This window comes from Prionailurus bengalensis, chromosome A1, assembly GCF_016509475.1.
Source record: "Prionailurus bengalensis isolate Pbe53 chromosome A1, Fcat_Pben_1.1_paternal_pri, whole genome shotgun sequence".
Lineage (NCBI taxonomy): Eukaryota > Metazoa > Chordata > Mammalia > Carnivora > Felidae > Prionailurus > Prionailurus bengalensis.
This window is the reverse complement of record NC_057343.1, coordinates 144,367,287-144,385,356: the sequence shown is the minus strand read 5'-3', so window position 1 is coordinate 144,385,356 and position 18,070 is coordinate 144,367,287. Positions and strand designations below refer to the sequence as shown.

At 41.3% G+C, this 18,070-nt stretch overlaps 1 protein-coding gene across 1 annotated transcript in view; it reads right to left on the bottom strand.

The window, feature by feature from the left end:
* Positions 1–408: 408 nt before the first annotated feature.
* Positions 409–18,070, bottom strand: part of CMYA5 (cardiomyopathy associated 5) — an 89,705-nt gene continuing 72,043 nt past the window's right edge. Inside the window, exons 10-13 of the mRNA XM_043592900.1 lie at positions 9,797–9,930; positions 8,427–8,526; positions 5,888–6,061; positions 409–1,228 (exon numbers count right to left, since the gene is read on the bottom strand). Coding sequence (XP_043448835.1) covers positions 982–1,228; positions 5,888–6,061; positions 8,427–8,526; positions 9,797–9,930 — 655 coding nt within the window. The 3' untranslated portion in view covers positions 409–981. The remainder of the gene's footprint in view (positions 1,229–5,887; positions 6,062–8,426; positions 8,527–9,796; positions 9,931–18,070) is intronic.

The following is an 18,070-nucleotide window of genomic DNA, read 5'->3' as shown; positions in this document are numbered from 1 at the left end:
AGTAGGATATGATTTCCTAATTACAAGAAGGAAATGAATTCATAATTTAAAAAATCTATAAATAAGACCAAAGTATTGACATTATTGAAAACAAGAGCAATCATCTCAAAATGCCTTCCAGATTTATCAACTTGGCACACATATTTTAGGAAGAATTCAAGAGATTTCAATATAGTATCTAAAAATGACCAACTATTTCATTTTGGCAAAAAGAGATTCCCAGCTTCCTGTAGTTGACTGTAACCATGGGATAAAAGTGTTCAGATTTTAAAAGACGCATGTAAAATTCTTATGTGAAAGTTAGTCGTGACACAACCCACTGAAGCGTGATGGTCATTTACTCGGCCGTCTGTCCCAGTCCAGAGATGCAGGGCTCATAAGTTATAGATAATAAGTTCATATAACAGGTTTTATTTTATAGACTCTAGCCATTTATTTAGCAAATGGAAATTTCTAATACCTAGCTCTTGTCTACATTTAAAATTTCAGGGAAAAGAGACTCATGTCCTACAGTACATATTATTACAAAAGAGTTCGTTATCAGCTGTGAACTATTAAAACTCCTTCTCTAATGATTAGAATCCAACATCCGTTAATGGGGTGAGGTGACATCTTTCTTATGGAAAAAGCCCATGTTTCTTGTCAGAGAAGGATATCCTGTCTGTCCATCACGGATAAAACAGGTGGAAGACCACTTCTCTATTCTGGTGCCCAAATCAGGTATAAATTCTTTTAGTTTAGGGGAGAACGCAAACATACATAAAGCAAAGGGTAGAAGTTGTTTTTCCATCGTCTTTACTCAAACGCTACCTAGAAAGTCAACGTTTCCTTGGTGGTTTTGCTCACGTGCTGATCACTGTGCATGTAGCTATCCTTAGTGCGAATGTATGGGAGACGTTTTGAATATATAGCACCCAAGGGAAAGAACAATAGACCCCCAAAATTTGAATTGTTCTTCTTGCAAACTCTGAAAGCCAACAATCACTTGTGCCTTGCAGAATCTGGGGGCTCAATCCCCAGGTGCAAAGTACATTTTCCAGGTTTCTCCAGGGCAAAGGCAGGGTGAACACCCTCATTAAACCTGTGCCTGATGATGAAGAGAAACTGTCCACTTTCAGCATTAATGAAGAGAAGCCTCTGGTTATTGTAGTCCAACAGAATGCCCACCCTGGTGGGATGCTCAGTCACATGCACATCGCTCACAATGCCACTGTAGAAGAATGTATATCTGAAATGAAACAGAATGGGGAATTAAAAACTAGAAATCTTGAAAGACCATGGTGAAGAAGATCACTCGGTGATAACTAATTTTTCAGTTATTAACTTCACTACACAGTGAGTTGCAATAATGTTATCCCAATTCCTTTAACCAGATCCCTCCTAGATGCTAAAATGCATAGCTCATCTCAACAGACAAACACTTTTAATAATTTTGCTCCTTCTACATTAGGAGGCGGTCCCAGAATAACCAGCATATGCCTCCCTTGTGATTTTTCTCAACATTCTAATTCTTTCCCAGCTGCCCACATGTTTTAACTACCGCATTCATGGTGTCATTCTTTTGAATAAAACTCCTTTGAGGCTGCCATGTATTTTTAAAAGTACTGCAGGCTTGCCTTCCATAAAATGTATTACTTTTACAGCTTAAAAATGTTTTAAGTAACTTACATAAGGGCCTTTATGAAGTTTAAGAAAATTTTCATTATTTTTGCCCAACTTCATCCTTTGTATATGCACCCCCTGCCCCAGACCAACTTTCCTTTTTATCTTCTGAATGTTTTTTTGCAGCCTTGCAGCTCAGGTGTGTTGCCTCTAATTTCTCTCTTCAATTCAAATAAATTCAACTCAACAAGTATTCACTGGGCATGTCTGTGAGCCCAGCACTTTACTAGGCCCTCTGGGGGCTACGAAGGACCACAGAGTACTGTCCTTGCCCTTGGGGAACCCAGACCCTCCTGACCAGGGAGGAAAACTCTGTTGATCACTTAAAAGTGGGCTATGGGTGAGGCTCCGTCTCAGGGCAGAGACTGGTAAAGTGTTTATACACACATTTAATGGACCTGTTTGGTTGTGAAAGGATAGGTTCCGGAGCAGGCTAGGAAGGGGAAATCGCTCAACAGAAGAGGCTAAATTGCTCTGGGCAAAAAGTAACCCAAGTTTGGTGTTTTCTCCGGGGAGTCTTAGAAGCAGAGGCTGGGGCCCTGAAAGTGGGAGAAGGGAAAAAATGAGATAGAAGCGATGAGGGAAAGATCAGTGGGGATGGTCTGAGGAGTGGAAGCACAGTGGCACTGGTGTGGCAGAGAAAGCCAAGGACCCTTAAGGCCTATGATGTCAGTGTTAAGGGCCCAGAAGCTTGAGTACAGGTGTGTTTTGGGAATGGGAAGCTAGCAACTTCCCTGCAGAATAAACACCATGTGAGACAGCAGAGGTTCACGGGGATGTGAAAGTAAGCAAGGCGTACACAGTGACAAAGGACCTTTTCAATGTCTTGCCAGTGAGAGATCTGACAGAACAATAAGAATCTCAGGAAGCCCTGAAAGCCACAGAAAAGACCAAGGTTGCAAGTGGCAGTGACTGGGAACAGCAGCGTAGGCTGGGACTCTTACAGAAGGCTTTGGGAGCAGATGAGCTCATATTCAGCAAAAAGGAACAGTTGGAACCGGACATAGGTGGGAAAGAGGAAGGGGATCCAACCAGCAGGGACAGCAGAAGCAATGACGAGGTGGCAGAATAAGCCCATTGGTCATAGAGAACAGCACCGTCTATCCGACAGGTTCGGAGAGGACATGTGAGTGACTGTGAGGATATTACATGAATAAGTAAAGTCAGGAGCCAGGAACTAGACCTGCCCTGTCCATCACAATTGCCACTAGCCACATGTGGCCACTTAAATTAAAATTAAAATGATATAAAATTCAATGTCCAATTCTGCAGTCCTCGTAGCCATATTTCAAGTGTTCAAAAGCCATCTGTGACACCATTTTTCTATCTTCATAGAACTTTTGATTGCACACCACTGGTCTAGAGAGTTCTGAACGCCCTACTGAGCTATTTTCCCCAAGTCATGCTTAGAAGGCCCCTGGTGCTCACAGGCTCAGCCCCAGTCAGTCCCTGAGCTAGTCCATAGAGGCCAAGGAGGGAGAGACATTCCTCAAAGCCTTGGCTCCACCAGTTCTGCAGGGCCTGGAATCTGCCCTGCCCTGCCCTGCCCTGCTTCCACCTCCATTTCCTATCCAGCATATCAGTTCCTTCTCTAGCCTCCACTCTGGCCTGAAACCAAGCCTGTCTGCCTGGAGCCCTCTTATCTGCCCAGCTTTTGCCTGCCCCTTCTTGGGACTGCTGGTGTCTTTCGAACAAAGATTGAAACTTGATTCTAGATACCCATGTAATTCTGGAACTGCTCTACTGGGGCCCCCACGTCCCGGTGGGCCCACCTCTGTGAATCTCACTACTGGCCAAGACTGAGTCCAGCCCCTTTTGGTCGTGATGGTTTACTCCCCTTGGGTCTCCTCATCCTTCCCCCTTCCTGGTCATATTCCTGGATTCCTGTCTTGCCTGCGGTCCCATCTACAAACTGTAGATGTTTGTAGATTTTTGAGCAAAAACACAAGGGACATGATGGAAATGATATTCTAGAAATATTTGCCAGTTGCAACACACAGGATAGTGTGGCATGGGTGCAGACCTCGCCTGGAAGGTACAGGCATGGTAGCTGTGGTGGAGGAGGTGAAAAGGCTGTGAACTAGGGGAGAAAGTTTAGGAGTGGGCAGGAAGAAGTCCAGTTGATTCTATGTCCTCGGACCCTCTCCATTTCTCCTTTCCACCTATAATATCTTAAACCTTAGATTCTACCCAAGCAGTATCAACAGTAATACAGTTTGGTTTAAAATCATGAAGCCAGAAAAGTGAAATAGAGAGGGGTCTGCCACAGTGGTTATCACAGTGCCTTAAGGTGGGGTGCTCTATTTGAAACATGAAATGAAGGCACTCAAGGCTTGACCTCTCTGTGCTGTGACCACACAGACGGGCACACTCTTCCTCCCGGAACCCACAGAGCCTACCCTGGGCCTGAAAGAGCCGAAGACCAAACTTGTTGAACCTGTTGACAAGATACAATTCTGTATCTTGTCTGTACAAGAAGTTTGTTACTGGAGGCTAATCTATGGTTTTGGGGTTTCAAAGATTCAAGTGTTGGGGCACCTGGGTGGCTCAGTTAGTGAAGCATCTGACTCTTGATTTCAGCTCAGGTCATGATTTCACAATTAGTTAAGTTCAAGCCCTGCATCAGGGTCCCATGCTGACCCTGCAGAGCCTGCTTGAGATCTCTCTCTCTCTCTCTCTCTCTCTCTCTCTCTCTGTGCCCCTCCCTAGCTCATGTTCTCTCTCTCTCTCTCTCTTTCAAAATAAATTAACTTTTTAAAAATGTTAAAAAATAAATAAATAAAAAGATTCAAGTGCCTAAAGGAAATTTTCACGAAATCAATATCTGGTTCATGAAATCAATATCTGGTTCCAGCTCTAAATCTACTCATTATAATTTCTGGGTTTGAGAGATTTTAAACTCCAGGCAGGGGCTAGGCCCTTAAGCATTGCACAGCAATGAACATCAATTATCATAATTGCTCTGACTTGATGAAATGTGACTTTAAATAGCTCTTGGAGATAGTGTCCTTATGAACCATGTCAGAAAATCAAACTCTGTCAAATAGGATACAGGGAGGAATGTGCAGCCAGAGATATGCAAAATCCCAATCTGTGGGCCTTTTTCTGGGAACTTGTGAGCTCTGAAGGCTTCCTTTTTAAAGCATTACATTTGAATAATGCCTCACATTTTCCTGATACTTTACAATTTCAAGACTCTCCCCTGTACCTGACTTCATGTGATCCTCACAACCCAAAAATGTAGCATCCCTGTCCCTTGACAAGATAGATGAGGTCTATTAGGTATGCTCAAAGGGTTCAATGACTCCTGGTGAGTAGCCAACAGGAGGCTAATCAAGGATGGGGCCAGGACTAAAGTCAGGTTTCTAATAAAGACCACCCTGTGAGCATATTCAGATCATTCCATGCTTGCCTCATCTCTCTGAGACTAACACAGGTTATGGTGTTTACATAGTAACCAACCAAACAAAACTACAACTAATACAGTTAGCAAACTTTTTCTGTAAAGAGCCACATAGTAAATATTTTAGGCTTTGGGGGTCACTGGTTGCTGTTATGACTAGTCAGCTCTGCCACTGACATGCAAAAGTAGCCACAGACAATATGTAAACCAATGAGCATGACTGTATTCCAATAATAGTATCAGTAAAATTTTACAAAAACAGGCAGTGGTCCTATTTGACCTATAGGCTATAGTTTGCCAATTCCTGATATGGACCAATGAGAGGGGAATCGGGGACTCACTTCTTTTCTCACTCCTGTTGATTTCTCTGGGGAGGAAGCTTTTTAGTACTACCCTTGTCACCTCCTCCACCCTCAGGTGAGTTTAGAAGGAGAAATTGGCCATGCGTGGCATAGAGGTCACTCCTCACTATCTTTGGAGAATGAGCTGACTGATGAAACATACTTCCTTTTTTGTTTCTCCAGGGACGAACTCTGCCATGCAGGGTGGGGAAGGTGGCATGGCTGGGTGAAATCTATTAATAGGGTTCAGTGTAAGAAATCTCCTTTCCCTCAGGTATGAATCACATTCACTAAAGTTGGCTTCCTCAGTAATCAGACTAACAGTTTAGTCTTCGTATGTTTGACTCTTTTGTTTTCTTTCTTTGTCGGCTCAGACTTGGACAGGGAAGTAGGATACTATTTGTTAGGTGCCTCAGAGACCTCTGCCTACACATTAACTCATGACACTTTGACCAAGAAGGGAAGCAAGGCTCCAGCTTACCTCTGTGGCTCAGAGCAGTGCATGTACCACGAAGTCTCCCCTTGTCCCAGGGTACCAGCCTGCACAGCTGAACGGGAGCAGATGCCAAGTCGGTAAGCTGGGCAGTCTGTGACTGTGGTTTCCCAGTAATGCTGGCCACAGGCAGGCAGCTCCTCACCCAGCACTGAGGGGATTCTGCAGACAAAGTGGATCACTTAAGCCTAGCACAGGTATCACCAGCTTTGATCTCCTAAACATCCACATTCACACAGTTGCACACAGTTTAGGCAGGATTCTATCCTTGGAAACTGCTGGAATTTGACTAGAGACATTTGTTGTCCATTGTGCCCCCAACTTTCAGCTCATTGCCACAGAACTGCACAAATTTTCAACATGCATTCAACATATTTCTGCTGCCACATACACCATGCATGTATAGTATACTGCATCTCTTGAAGAAGCTAAGAGCCAGGAAATAATTAGAATAATGGCAGGGGAAAAAAAGACATGGCACCATCTCTGTTTTCAGGGAGAGTGAGGAAATACAAGGGAGGAAGGTGGGGAGGTCCAAGAGAACATAACTTGCAAAGTTTTTTTCCAAAACATCAAGAGAAGACGAAGAAAAGTAGGAGGAGGTAGGGGAGGAGTCTCCAAAATCTTCTTTAACAATGAGTTCTGGTGTTTGCTGACCTTACTGGGCACAGAGACCAAATGAGGTGCAGCTCTTAAATGGCAAGACAGCCGGTGAGGCCAGAGCAGAGTGTAGAACTGATCAGGAGTGATGAGTGTGCTTTGTAGAAGCTGTGGTCAACAGTCTTTGGAACTCTGGCCTCTTTGGATTGTAGTAGGGGCACCTGAGAGGTTGTTGAAAGGTCTCCTTTTGTCTCACCTTAGCTATTTTTGTAACAGGCACCGTGAAATGAACCCAAGCACTTTCAACTGCTGATGGGTGACCTTGTTTGCATGAAGTACTCAATCCTGCTTTGAAATGGCTGAGACAGCAAGGAAGCATTTTTAATTTAAGCAGTGTTAATATTCAGTCAGCACCCTCTCCTTTTTAACAGATGAGAAAATGATTAATGCAAAAGAATGTATTTCACTTTCTCGTGTCTTTACCCAACAACCTCCTTTCAAAGAGGTGGATACTGACAGGCCCTTGCTCTCTGAGCAAAGCCTGGCTGCCTGATATTTATGAGCTAATTTTCAGGTTAATAATAAATAAAGGTCTATGAAATACATTACAGTTACCATCAGTTACCATCTATGAACTCTAACCGACTTCCAGTCTATTTCTTTTCTTTTTGATTTTTTGAAAAATCAGAAAAAGAAAAGCCCAATCTGTTTCTTAAACCTTTTTTTCCTCTGGGGGCGCCTGGGTGGCGCAGTCGGTTAGGCGTCCGACTTCAGCCAGGTCACGATCTCACGGTCCGTGAGTTCAAGCCCCGCGTCGGGCTCTGGGCTGATGGCTCGGAGCCTGGAGCCTGTTTCCGATTCTGTGTCTCCCTCTCTCTCTGTCCCTCCCCCGTTCATGCTCTGTCTCTCTCTGTCCCAAAAATAAATAAACGTTGAAAAAAAAATTTTTTAAATAATAAAAAAAAATAAAAAAAAAAAACAAAAAAACCTTTTTTTCCTCTGAATTCACTTATTTGTATATTTTTTAGCACCTACAACATTCCAGGCCCTATGCTAGATTCTGGGAATTCAAAGATGCAGAATACAGGGCTGCTCCTTGAGGATTATTCAAGACAGAGTGGCTAACAAACAATCCACCTGCGCTCAGACCTTTTCACAGGTAAGATCAAAGGGCGCTGGGGCCCAGAGAAGACTTCCAGGAGCAGCTAGCACTTGAGCTGGGCCATGCACCGTAGTGAATACGGTGAATAGCAACCAGAAGGGAAAACCACACAGGACATTGCTGGCAGCCACAGTGAGGGACTGAGGGCTTGCCGGCAGCCATGTGGGAGGCACATGCATGCCAACAGCTGCCTGTGTCTCACATGTTTTACACTTTTCAAAAGCCTTCACATACTTTCTCACATTTGACCATTTGCCCCTCACAATGACCGTGAGAGATTGCAAGCAAATTGCAGATCAGTCTCCCCCATGGGGCCCTCGGCTTTTGGCTCTTTAGTACTCCTTTTTCTGGGAGCTCCTGGGTGGGGAGGGACAAGAAAGTCTGAAACTCTGAAAGTCCTCCCTGTGGCCAGAAGCAGAAACTCAACAAAATGTCATTCTCCTCTCTTCAAAACCTGGTCTGCTATTGAAAATAACAGAAGAATTTAGCCTAGACTCTTTTTTTCATTAAATCAGTGATGGTACCTGAAAACAGCCTATGTTTTAAGCAAAACCATCTGTGCTTGTGTTTGCAATACAAATACTGACACTTACTCCAACTTAGGAACTACTGGCACTTTCTCCCTAGTGATGAGCCGTACCCGAACCGTATGGGTATGCTCGTGATGATATTCAATACTATACTCCCAGGTATGTCCATTAAACCAAGAACATGCGCAGGCAAGGCCACACCAGGGCGACACCCCTCTCAGAACACTCAACTTACTCTGTCAGCCGTCTCCTCTCAGAGAAGCTGATCACTGTCCCATTTGAGGAAATCTGCAGGGCAGGATGAGCCGTTTCTCGCAACAGAAGAAATCGGGTTCCTATTGCAGTTATGAACATAAGATTATAAGATGACCATAATAGTAAGTGCTGTCCCTGGGCCAAGCCCCACATTTCAGACTGCAGTCCCCCTCTCCCCTGACATCAAAATGCCCTGCTCAGTGTCTTCAGATCCACAAGCTGGAAATCTCATCCATGACAAACAAGGCCTGGGTGAGTGCTAATGACCACGTGCCTGCACCTGGTGCTGCGGTGCGCCTCGCATAGTCGAGCTCCCTCTGCTATGCAAACTGTGCTCCTCTGGCCAGCGACATCACCTGGAAACTGGCTAGAAATGCAGAAGCTCAGGCCCGTCCTGACCTCCTGAACCAAAATCTGCACTTTCTCAGGCTCCTCGGGAGATTCACGCGCACGTGAAAGTCTGAAGATGCACTGGTGTCAGCCGAGGGAGTGGTTCTAACAGTGGAAGATCCAGGCACCATATTAGGACTGGAGGGGAAATATTTCTGGGAAGGCAGCCCTCATGTCCTCTCCTGTAAACATCAGGCTGGCCCTGACCACATCACAAACAAGGCTTGTGCACAAGTTTTTGCTGGTTAAGCAAATCACTTGATGTACCGCCCTCAATCTTCTGCCATCTTTGGGTCAAGGGTAAGATAAGAAAATGATCACCTTTGCATCTCTCACTGTTCACAATAATTGAGAACAGCCAAGTATTTTTTTATGGGCATCATTTGGCTATTTTCTCCAAAATGTCATTGAACAGCTTTATCACTTCCTTGAATTATTCACTCATTTATTCAACAAACATTAATTGGCACAAACTATGTGCTAGGCACCAGAAATAAACAGAAGAATGAGACTGGAAGCTTGCTCATAGAGTTTACAGTGTAATAAAATAAGAATATCCCCATCCCACTGGCCCTAACACACACTCAAAACATGCCCACTAATTATAGCACATTGAGAGCCAAACAAGAATCATCTGGGGGGATTAAAAACACATGTCAGAGCCCATATGCATCTCCAGATCAATCAGATCAGAGTCTCCATGAGTGGGGCCCCAACATCGGTCTTTTTTAAGTACCCTGACTGATGGCTAATGGGTAGCCAAGTTGAGAACTTCTTAAACCAGATATCTAAAAGAAATATCTTGGTCTTTAACCAATGTTGGGTCCTCATGCCAAGAACCTAGTCCAAGAGGTTGGAGCTTTAAGAAGTAGTCTTCTACAGTGTCTTCTCTAGGTGTTAGAAGGAAAGAAATGGAAATGCTTGGAAATAGTTCTCTGTGTGTGTATGAAAAAGAAGTACCTCTGGTGGAAATGAGGGCAGCTTCACTCTGCTCGCTTGCCCCAAATGCATTGATGGCTCTCACGTAGAAAAAGTAATTGTCATTGGGTTGGAGGTTAACTTTCAGCTGGAGTCCTTTAATTCCAGAGAAGGATCTAAACACAAAAGAAAAACTAATTTAAATACCGGGTCACACGCTAAACAACTCATCATATTTCAATCCTGGAGTGAATGAACATTTTTTATTAACAACAAATAACTTATTTTTCCCTTTTGGTGACCACCGAGTTAGCAAGCCAGATTCTACAAAATGTTTATGGTCCGCAAAGATTACTTAATCAAATCACTTCTACCTTTGTCAACTTTGTCCAATATATGCCTTCCAGAATGCTCCTGAAATGAACCAAACTTTTTTTTTAAAATTCAGAAAACAGACTAATTTTGTGGTTAATGAGTCTGCAAGAATATATTACTTTATCAATTTCTGCCTAAGAGGGCATTTCTGGATTAAGATGATGTTAAGCCAATCTATAATACCACAGATCCTAATATCTAATTAGCAGATCCAGCATAGTGGAAAACTTAAGGTGAGTGATGATTTTGTACATGGCCATCATACAAAAGCCAGTCAAGTTATAGAAACAGAAGAGCCCTAAAGAATACAATATCTTTTAAAAATATTTAAGTTTATTTATTTTGAGAGAGAGAGAGAGAGAGTAAGCAGGGAAGGGGCAGAGAGAGAGAGAGAGAGAGAGAGAGAGAGAGAGAGAGAATCCAAAGCAGGCTCCTCACTGTCAGCTTAGAGCCCGATGCAGGGCTTGATCTCACAACCCTGGGATCATGACCTGAGCTGGTATCAAGAGTCAGACACTTAACCGACTGAGTAGCCTAGGCGCCCCTAGAAGACAATATCTTGTAAAGCAAGTTTAGTCCAAGCAAGAAAAGCAAGTTCTAATTGCCAAATAAAATCCCCAAAGTTTCTGTTTCTAAATCTCCCGTGTAGATTCAGATAAAAGGCTGGTAGTGGTATCTAAGTGGCAACAGGCTTACAACAGCCCAACCATTTAAACACATACAGACTTGCTGGATTTGAACAGAGAGCTTTCAGAACTTGCTGGGGAGCTGAAGTAGTTTGTGCCTCTTTTCTATTCTCTTGATCTGCTTGATAGCATGGCCCAGAGCATGTATACAAGTAAATTACACAACTGCTCTTTTTTTTTGAGCCTCTATTTGGAGAGGCTTTGGAGAGAGTTACAAGTTAGGCTTCTTACTAAGGAATTCCTAATCTGAGTGCTAATGCCAGGCTCTGTTCCCTGGAGATCTTGCCTTTGGATAATGGTCAGTGAAAACAATAGTACAATACCCTTCCTGCTCATTCTCAGAAGAAGGGTTTGTTTTTTGTTTTTTTTTTAATCCGTTTGCTTGTTTGTTTTTGTTTTTCTTTGTGTTTGTTATCAACAAATGTACTACAAAAGTGTTTGAATCAAAGATTTTTTTCAGGTCACTTCTACTTCTGTAGATTTATTTCACTTCTCAGTACCTGCCTTAGAGAACACCATGGAGAATCAGAAGAAGGAAAAAGCATCATTGATTCAAAAAACAAACTAATCAAAAAGTTTTCAAAAGCAGGAAATATGTACAAAGTAACAATGCCCTCCCCCACCACGGCTAAAAGTGAAAAAACACCCCGTCTTCCTCAGAAAGAAGGGGACAGAGGAGGGGAGCAGACTGGGTCTATTTGTGTATATGCTATTTAGTCCCTGTCTGGAAGAGACCGCTGGAGACTGCTCAGATGTTATTGGTGGTTATTTCAGAACCTACCACCTGACCCAGCCCTCCACAAGCACTATCTTTAGATGCACAGGGGATCAATGAGCCACATGTTCACAGACAACTAATTATGCTTCAGTTAGTTAATGAAAACCCACGTCCTATGATTAAGAATGTAATTCCTGACTAATATCTAGCATATTATTCTGGGGTGGATGTATTGCTTATCTTATTTGATTTGATGACTAAAGAGATGTTTTAAATGTATGCTAATTATAATAAGCTGTAAAATTATTGTCTCAGTAAGCATACTTGGGCCTGTACTGAATTAACTTCATTCACTCCTGAAATAAATGTCTGTCAATCACTTGTGTGCCCAGACCCCGTTACCCTGAAGCCTGAGGGGCTTTTAGCAAGACTAGGTGAGGAAATTTTAGTTTCAGAGAAGGGATAAAACATGCTGGCTTCATTTCATAACAATGAGATTGTTAAATACCAAAAATACTGATTTGGGGGAAGTGTTTGCCTTGAAGTTTTAGGAAGTTTGTCAAGGAAAGAATTCCATATATATAATCAACTGCATCCTATGTCTCACCACTCATTTAAAGAATAAAGGTCTACACGGTATTGAAGTCAGAATATGGGATCAGATCCTGCTTTCAGTATGTGAACAGGCCGTGCAGAGTTGATAGATATGCACGATGCCCTCATTGCATCTGTGAAATAAAAGCACTAGGCATGAGCACGAAAATGATGTGAAATGTCATAGAGTTTTATTGGTGACAAGTTGTCATCTTATGCTCCAGCACCAAGAACAAAGCAAAAAATCTCACATACAAATGGTTTATCTCCATGTCTTTTTACTTGTCTGACCTCATCACTTGAATGCCATAAAATTCCTCATATTAGCTTTCCTTGCTTTGTAGCCAAATAAAGACTTTTTTTTAATGTTTATTTTTTTTAGAGAGAGAGAGAAACACAGAGTGTGAGCAGGGGAGCGGCAGAGAGAGGGAGACACAGAATCTGAAGCAGGCTCCCGGCTCCAAGCTGTCAGCACAGAGCCTGACACAGGGCTCAAACTCACGAACCACACGATCATGACCCAAGCAGAAGTAGGGCGCTTAACCGACTGAACCACCCAGGGCCCCACCCAATAAAGACTTAAAAATTTGGAATTTGAAATCTGAAGAGTGGCACTCTTCCACAGATGATAATTTTTTTAATTGCAGAAACAAAAACATCATCACTGCAACCGAACCCACATGACTTATTCAAAGTGTAGTTTGCAGTAGGACCCAGATTCACAGAATATCCAAACTGAGGTAAGTGATTACACAACACATGGAACCACAGCAAGTTGTTGGTGCTTAGGTAAGAGGGATGTTAGCCTCATCAGTACTATGACTGATCTATGTGAGAAGTCTAAAGCCAAGAGTAAAATTCAAAAGGCAGTAAGAAATGTGAGTCAGATGGCCTCACTTTGGGTCATAAGTGTGGAATTCTCCCTATAAGAGCCATACTGCAGTGTAGGGGACAGCTCTCTATGTGCAATTTTCAGGAATGTGAGGGCAAGGAAGCATCTAGAAACCCTGATGCATCAGCAATTAGCAGAGTGCTGGTGGAGCATAAGCATGCCGAGGAGTACAATCCCACCTTTCTGTGCTCAGCAGGTCTTTGAAAGACTTTCAGCTGCTCATCTCTCCACTGGTAGCACAAATGACATTTGTTAAACTCCAGTGCTGTAATGCAGAGAGAAACTTTCAAGGAGACCCACAGAAGTCCAAAAGGCTACGGTAAATGAGACTGTTCCCCCCTTCTGTTGTTTCAGAAGGCAAATGAGTGGAAGCCACTGGGAGCCAATGTCTGCCCAATATAAGGAAGGCCTTTGTAGCTTGAGACCTTTCACAAGGCAGTCTAAAGTTTGACACAACCTACCATACAGACAATGGGGCAAGAATCATTTTACGTGGGAATTGAAAAGGGTCTTCATGAAGTAAAAAAACCATTAGGGACCTAATGCTCAATGAGAAAATACTAAAAGCATTCCTATAAGTTGAAGACATGGACATGAGGTTAAAAAAAGAAGTCATGCAGGGGCAACCTAACCTACCAAGAGTTCTAAATTACAAAGCTAAGGTAATGAAAACTGCATGGCACTGGGACATAAACAGATGGATCAATAGAACACGTGACAGATTATAAAGGTCAGGAATGGAGCCAAACACAGGCTCTTAAGTAGATAATAACGGAAGTATTTCAAATCAGAAGGTCAAATGATGGGTTTTCTTCCTCGGACAGCTGGATAGTCATACTGAAAAAATAAAGTTGGATTACTAATTTCACACTTGCTACTGAAATAAATTTCAGATGATAAAAGATCTAGTTTTTAAAAATGAAATCACTGGATACTAAAAAAAACATAAGAGAGAGGATTTTTAAATAGGAGACAAAAACTAAAGCTATTTTAAAAGGAGATTGATAAATTCAACTAAAATAATATCAAAAGGTATACATGGCATATGCAACATGATTCATCACCACAGAGACATCAGTCAAAACCACAATAGATGGCACCTCACACCTGTTAGAATAGCTATTATCAAAAAGATAAGAAGTAACAACCATTGGCAAGAATGTGGAGAAAAGGGAACCCTTGTGTACTGTTGCTGGGAATGCAAAATGGTGCAGCCACTGTGGAAGACAGTATGGAGGGTCCTCAAAAAATTAAAAACAGAGCAACCATATCATCTAGCAATTTCACTGCTGGGTATTTATCCAAAGAATATGAAAACACTAACTTAAAAAGATACCTGCATCCCCATGTTCACTGCAACGTTATTTACAATAGCCAAGAAATGGAAACAACCTAAGGGTCCATCAATGGATTAAAGAGGATGTGAGATATTTCTATATCTAGGCCTACAGACCTAGCTCACAATGGAATAATACTCAGCTATAAAAAAGAACAAAATCTTGCCATTTGTAACAACATGGATGGACCTAGAGTATATAATGCTAAGTGAAACAATGCTAAGTCAGACAAAGACAAATACCATATGATTTCACTTACTTGTAGAATCCAAAGAAAAATGAGCAAACAAAACAGAAACAGACTCATAAATACAGAGAACCATCTGGTGGTTGCCAGAGGGGAGAGGGGTGGGAGGATGGGTGATATAGGAGAAGGGGATTAAAAGATACAAACTTCTACTTATAAAATATGAGGATACAAGGTACAGTATTGGGAATACTGTATGTCAGTACAGTTAATAGTATGTTAATGGTATGTAATAACTTTGTATGCTAAAAGATGATAGCTACATTTATTGTGATCACTTCATAAGGTAGATACGTATTAAATCACTATGTCATATGCCTGAACCTAATATAATATTGAATATCAATTACAAATCAATTTAAAAATTATGCATGGCAAAAAACCTTCAAAAGAAATTAGCAACCCGTGTTGTAGATGAGCACTAATGTTCTTTAAAAACCAAAGAACTTCTACAAATCAATAAGGAAAAAACTATAGTCCAACAGGAAAAAAAAATAGGTAAAGGAAATGAATAGTTCACAGGAAAGAAAGTACATGGCTCTGAAACATATGAAATGATGTTCAACCTATTAATAGTAATGCACACTGAAACTATAATAAGATTCTATCTTCTACCTATCAAGTTGTCAAAGATCAAAAGTTTTACCATACCCTATGCAGGCTAGGATATGAAGAACAAAGCACTCTTCTTGTATGCTTCTAGCCTGTGTGTAACAGCCACAACCTCTACGTAAACAGTTTGGTAATATCTATCAAAACCCAAAATGTAAAACCTCTATCCAGTCATTCTATTTCTAAAGAATTTTTTCAATGTTTATTTATTTTGAGAGAAAGAGAGAGAGAGAGTGTGTGTACCCATGCAGGGGAGGGGCAGAGAGAGAAAGAGAGAGAGAATTCCAAGCAGGCTCCATGCTGTCAGCACAGAGACCCATGTGGGGCTCAATCTCACAAACCATGAGATTATGACTTGAGTGAAATCAAGAGTTGGATGCTTAACCAACTGAGCCACCCAGGTACCCCAGTCATTGTATTTCTAGGAATTACAGATAATCTGGTACACGTGTGAAATGATATATGATAAGGTTTTTTCTGCAGCATTGTTTGTGATAGCAAGAAAATGGAAACAACTTAAGTACCTTTCAATTGGTTAAATAAATTAAATTATATTCTTAAACCCGAATATAATGGAATTGTTCTTAAAATTGAGACAGTTCCATATCTATTGGTACAGGATACTCACCAAGAAATATTTTTAAATAAGAAAAGCAAGGGTGGTAGAAATATCTATAGTATGCTACCATTGGTTGCAAAAATATAGAGATGTTTGTATACACACATCTGAAAGGATAAATATGAATCAGGTAAGAGTAGTTGCCTCCAGGGAGAAGAATTGAGTAGGTGACAGATAAATAGAAAGGAGACTTTATTTTCACTGTATCCCTTTGTATCTTTTGAATTTTGTACCATTTGGATATTATCCAAAATTAATTAAATAATTTACTTTTAGAGCTAGATTACAAGTTCAGGAGTTGGTTGAATGTGTTTGCAGAACACGTGTTAATTTGAATTTTGTCTAGTAGCTTCTCTAGGAATTCGATAATTCAACAATTTGTGTGGGATGGAAGAAAGGAGTGTATGTGTGTTTTAGGGAACCTGAGGGGCTGGTAATACTGAGGAGTGACTGCCTCTGCGTTGCCGTGTCTAACACCTAGACTTAGCATGTTTTCTCCCTGGCAGAGGGGGGCGGCATGTGTACAAACAATATGGAGGAATCCAGTGCCATTACTCCTGGAAGCAGCCTACGGATGGTGCTGTCACTGCAGTGCACAACAGATGGCTAAGTACAAATTGTTTGTTAAAAACACAGTGGGTTCTTGCTAGCATTCCTGTTGGCCGCACCAACATTCAGCCGGTCAGTCAACACCATTTCATGTGAACTGTGAACAGAGCACACGGCTGGGCCCTAGGGGACCAGTTAGTAGTGTTTCCCAGACCTGCCCGGACACATTAGACCTTCTGAATTGGAATTTCTTAAGGAGGCCTGTGAATCTAAGCTTTTACAAGCAACCCAGTTGATTTTTATGATCAGTTAGGTTTGGAAAACACACTCATAAGATAGAGTGGGATGAGACGGGATGGGAGGGAGAAATAGGAAAAAGAAGAAAAATCCATGAGAACATAAGCAACATTAAATGCAAGAACTAACTTTTGCTGTTGGAAGCCATTTTAAAAACCTAAACTGTATAAACATGGAACTTTCTGTTTTAAGATGAAAAACTTTAGTTAAATCAGGATTAAGAAGAAAATTCTTTATATATGGATTTTTTTTTAACTTGGTAAAATAAAAATTTTTGAACAGGACCATTTTTCTTTTGATAAATGAGGACATTATGAGATTCAGTGTTAACTAAACATCACTATTCATAATAGCGTAGGAACACGAGGGCTGAACACTGCCAACCTTGGGACTCAGGCTCTCCTGTAATTAGATTTCTCACAAAAATCTAAGTGAGCCAAAGGATTCCAGCAGAAGGATCCTGGAGTTTTGTTTTCTCTGTAGTTCCCCTCCAAAGCCTGAATGATAGCATTTCTATTTCAGGCAGAGAAGCCCAGGAGTCTAGTAACATCCATTCCTCTGGATTCTCTAAATTTTCCTTAACCACTTTAAGCCCACATATGTAGACAATTACTTGAGGTCCCTATAGCACCACCCGCCTGGAATGGTGATTTAACATTACATTTTCAGACCTTGTTTAAAAAATGATTACATCGGCAATGTTTTTGCAATTTTTGTAAAACTGCTCTTAAAGACAATCACTATTATCTTGTTCAATAGCCCTTATATAAAGATCTACATGAAAAATTCATCTTAGAGCTGAATGTCAAGAAATATAATTGTCTCTTAGTGAAATGTTATGCTTCCTTTTTATAAAAAGACGAGTTATGTAATCTCTTTCTCCCTCTTGCTGTCTCCCCCTCTCTTGTTTTCACCTTAGCTACCAGGAAGTTCAGATTGAAATTTTATGTTCCATTGAGCTACTGTTCTTAACCTGTACTTTCTGATACAATCTCCTCACCCCTGCATGATCTGGCTCTTGTTCTTACATGATTGTTTCTAGTCGTTCTATTATGTCTAGGTCTTTTATAGTGAACAATTTGAATCCTTTTGGAAATTGACAGAACATAAGGTAGAAGTGAAGGAACAGTCTGGGTTTTCATTGATTGAGGTTTTACTATACAACCAGGAGGTGTATAGGATTGTAAATGATCAAAGTTAATTAGATTCATTTGGGAAGAAAGATTTCTTTTAGGAAAAGCGAAATGCCAAGAATCCTGGGTAAGGGAGTGGGAATCATCCCATAACTCACTCTCCCAAGTGCTCCTTGCTGAGAGATATTACCTGCGTCAGGAAAACAATACCATGTAAACATTGGCTATTAGCTCTTAAATACTCAATAAATTTTGGT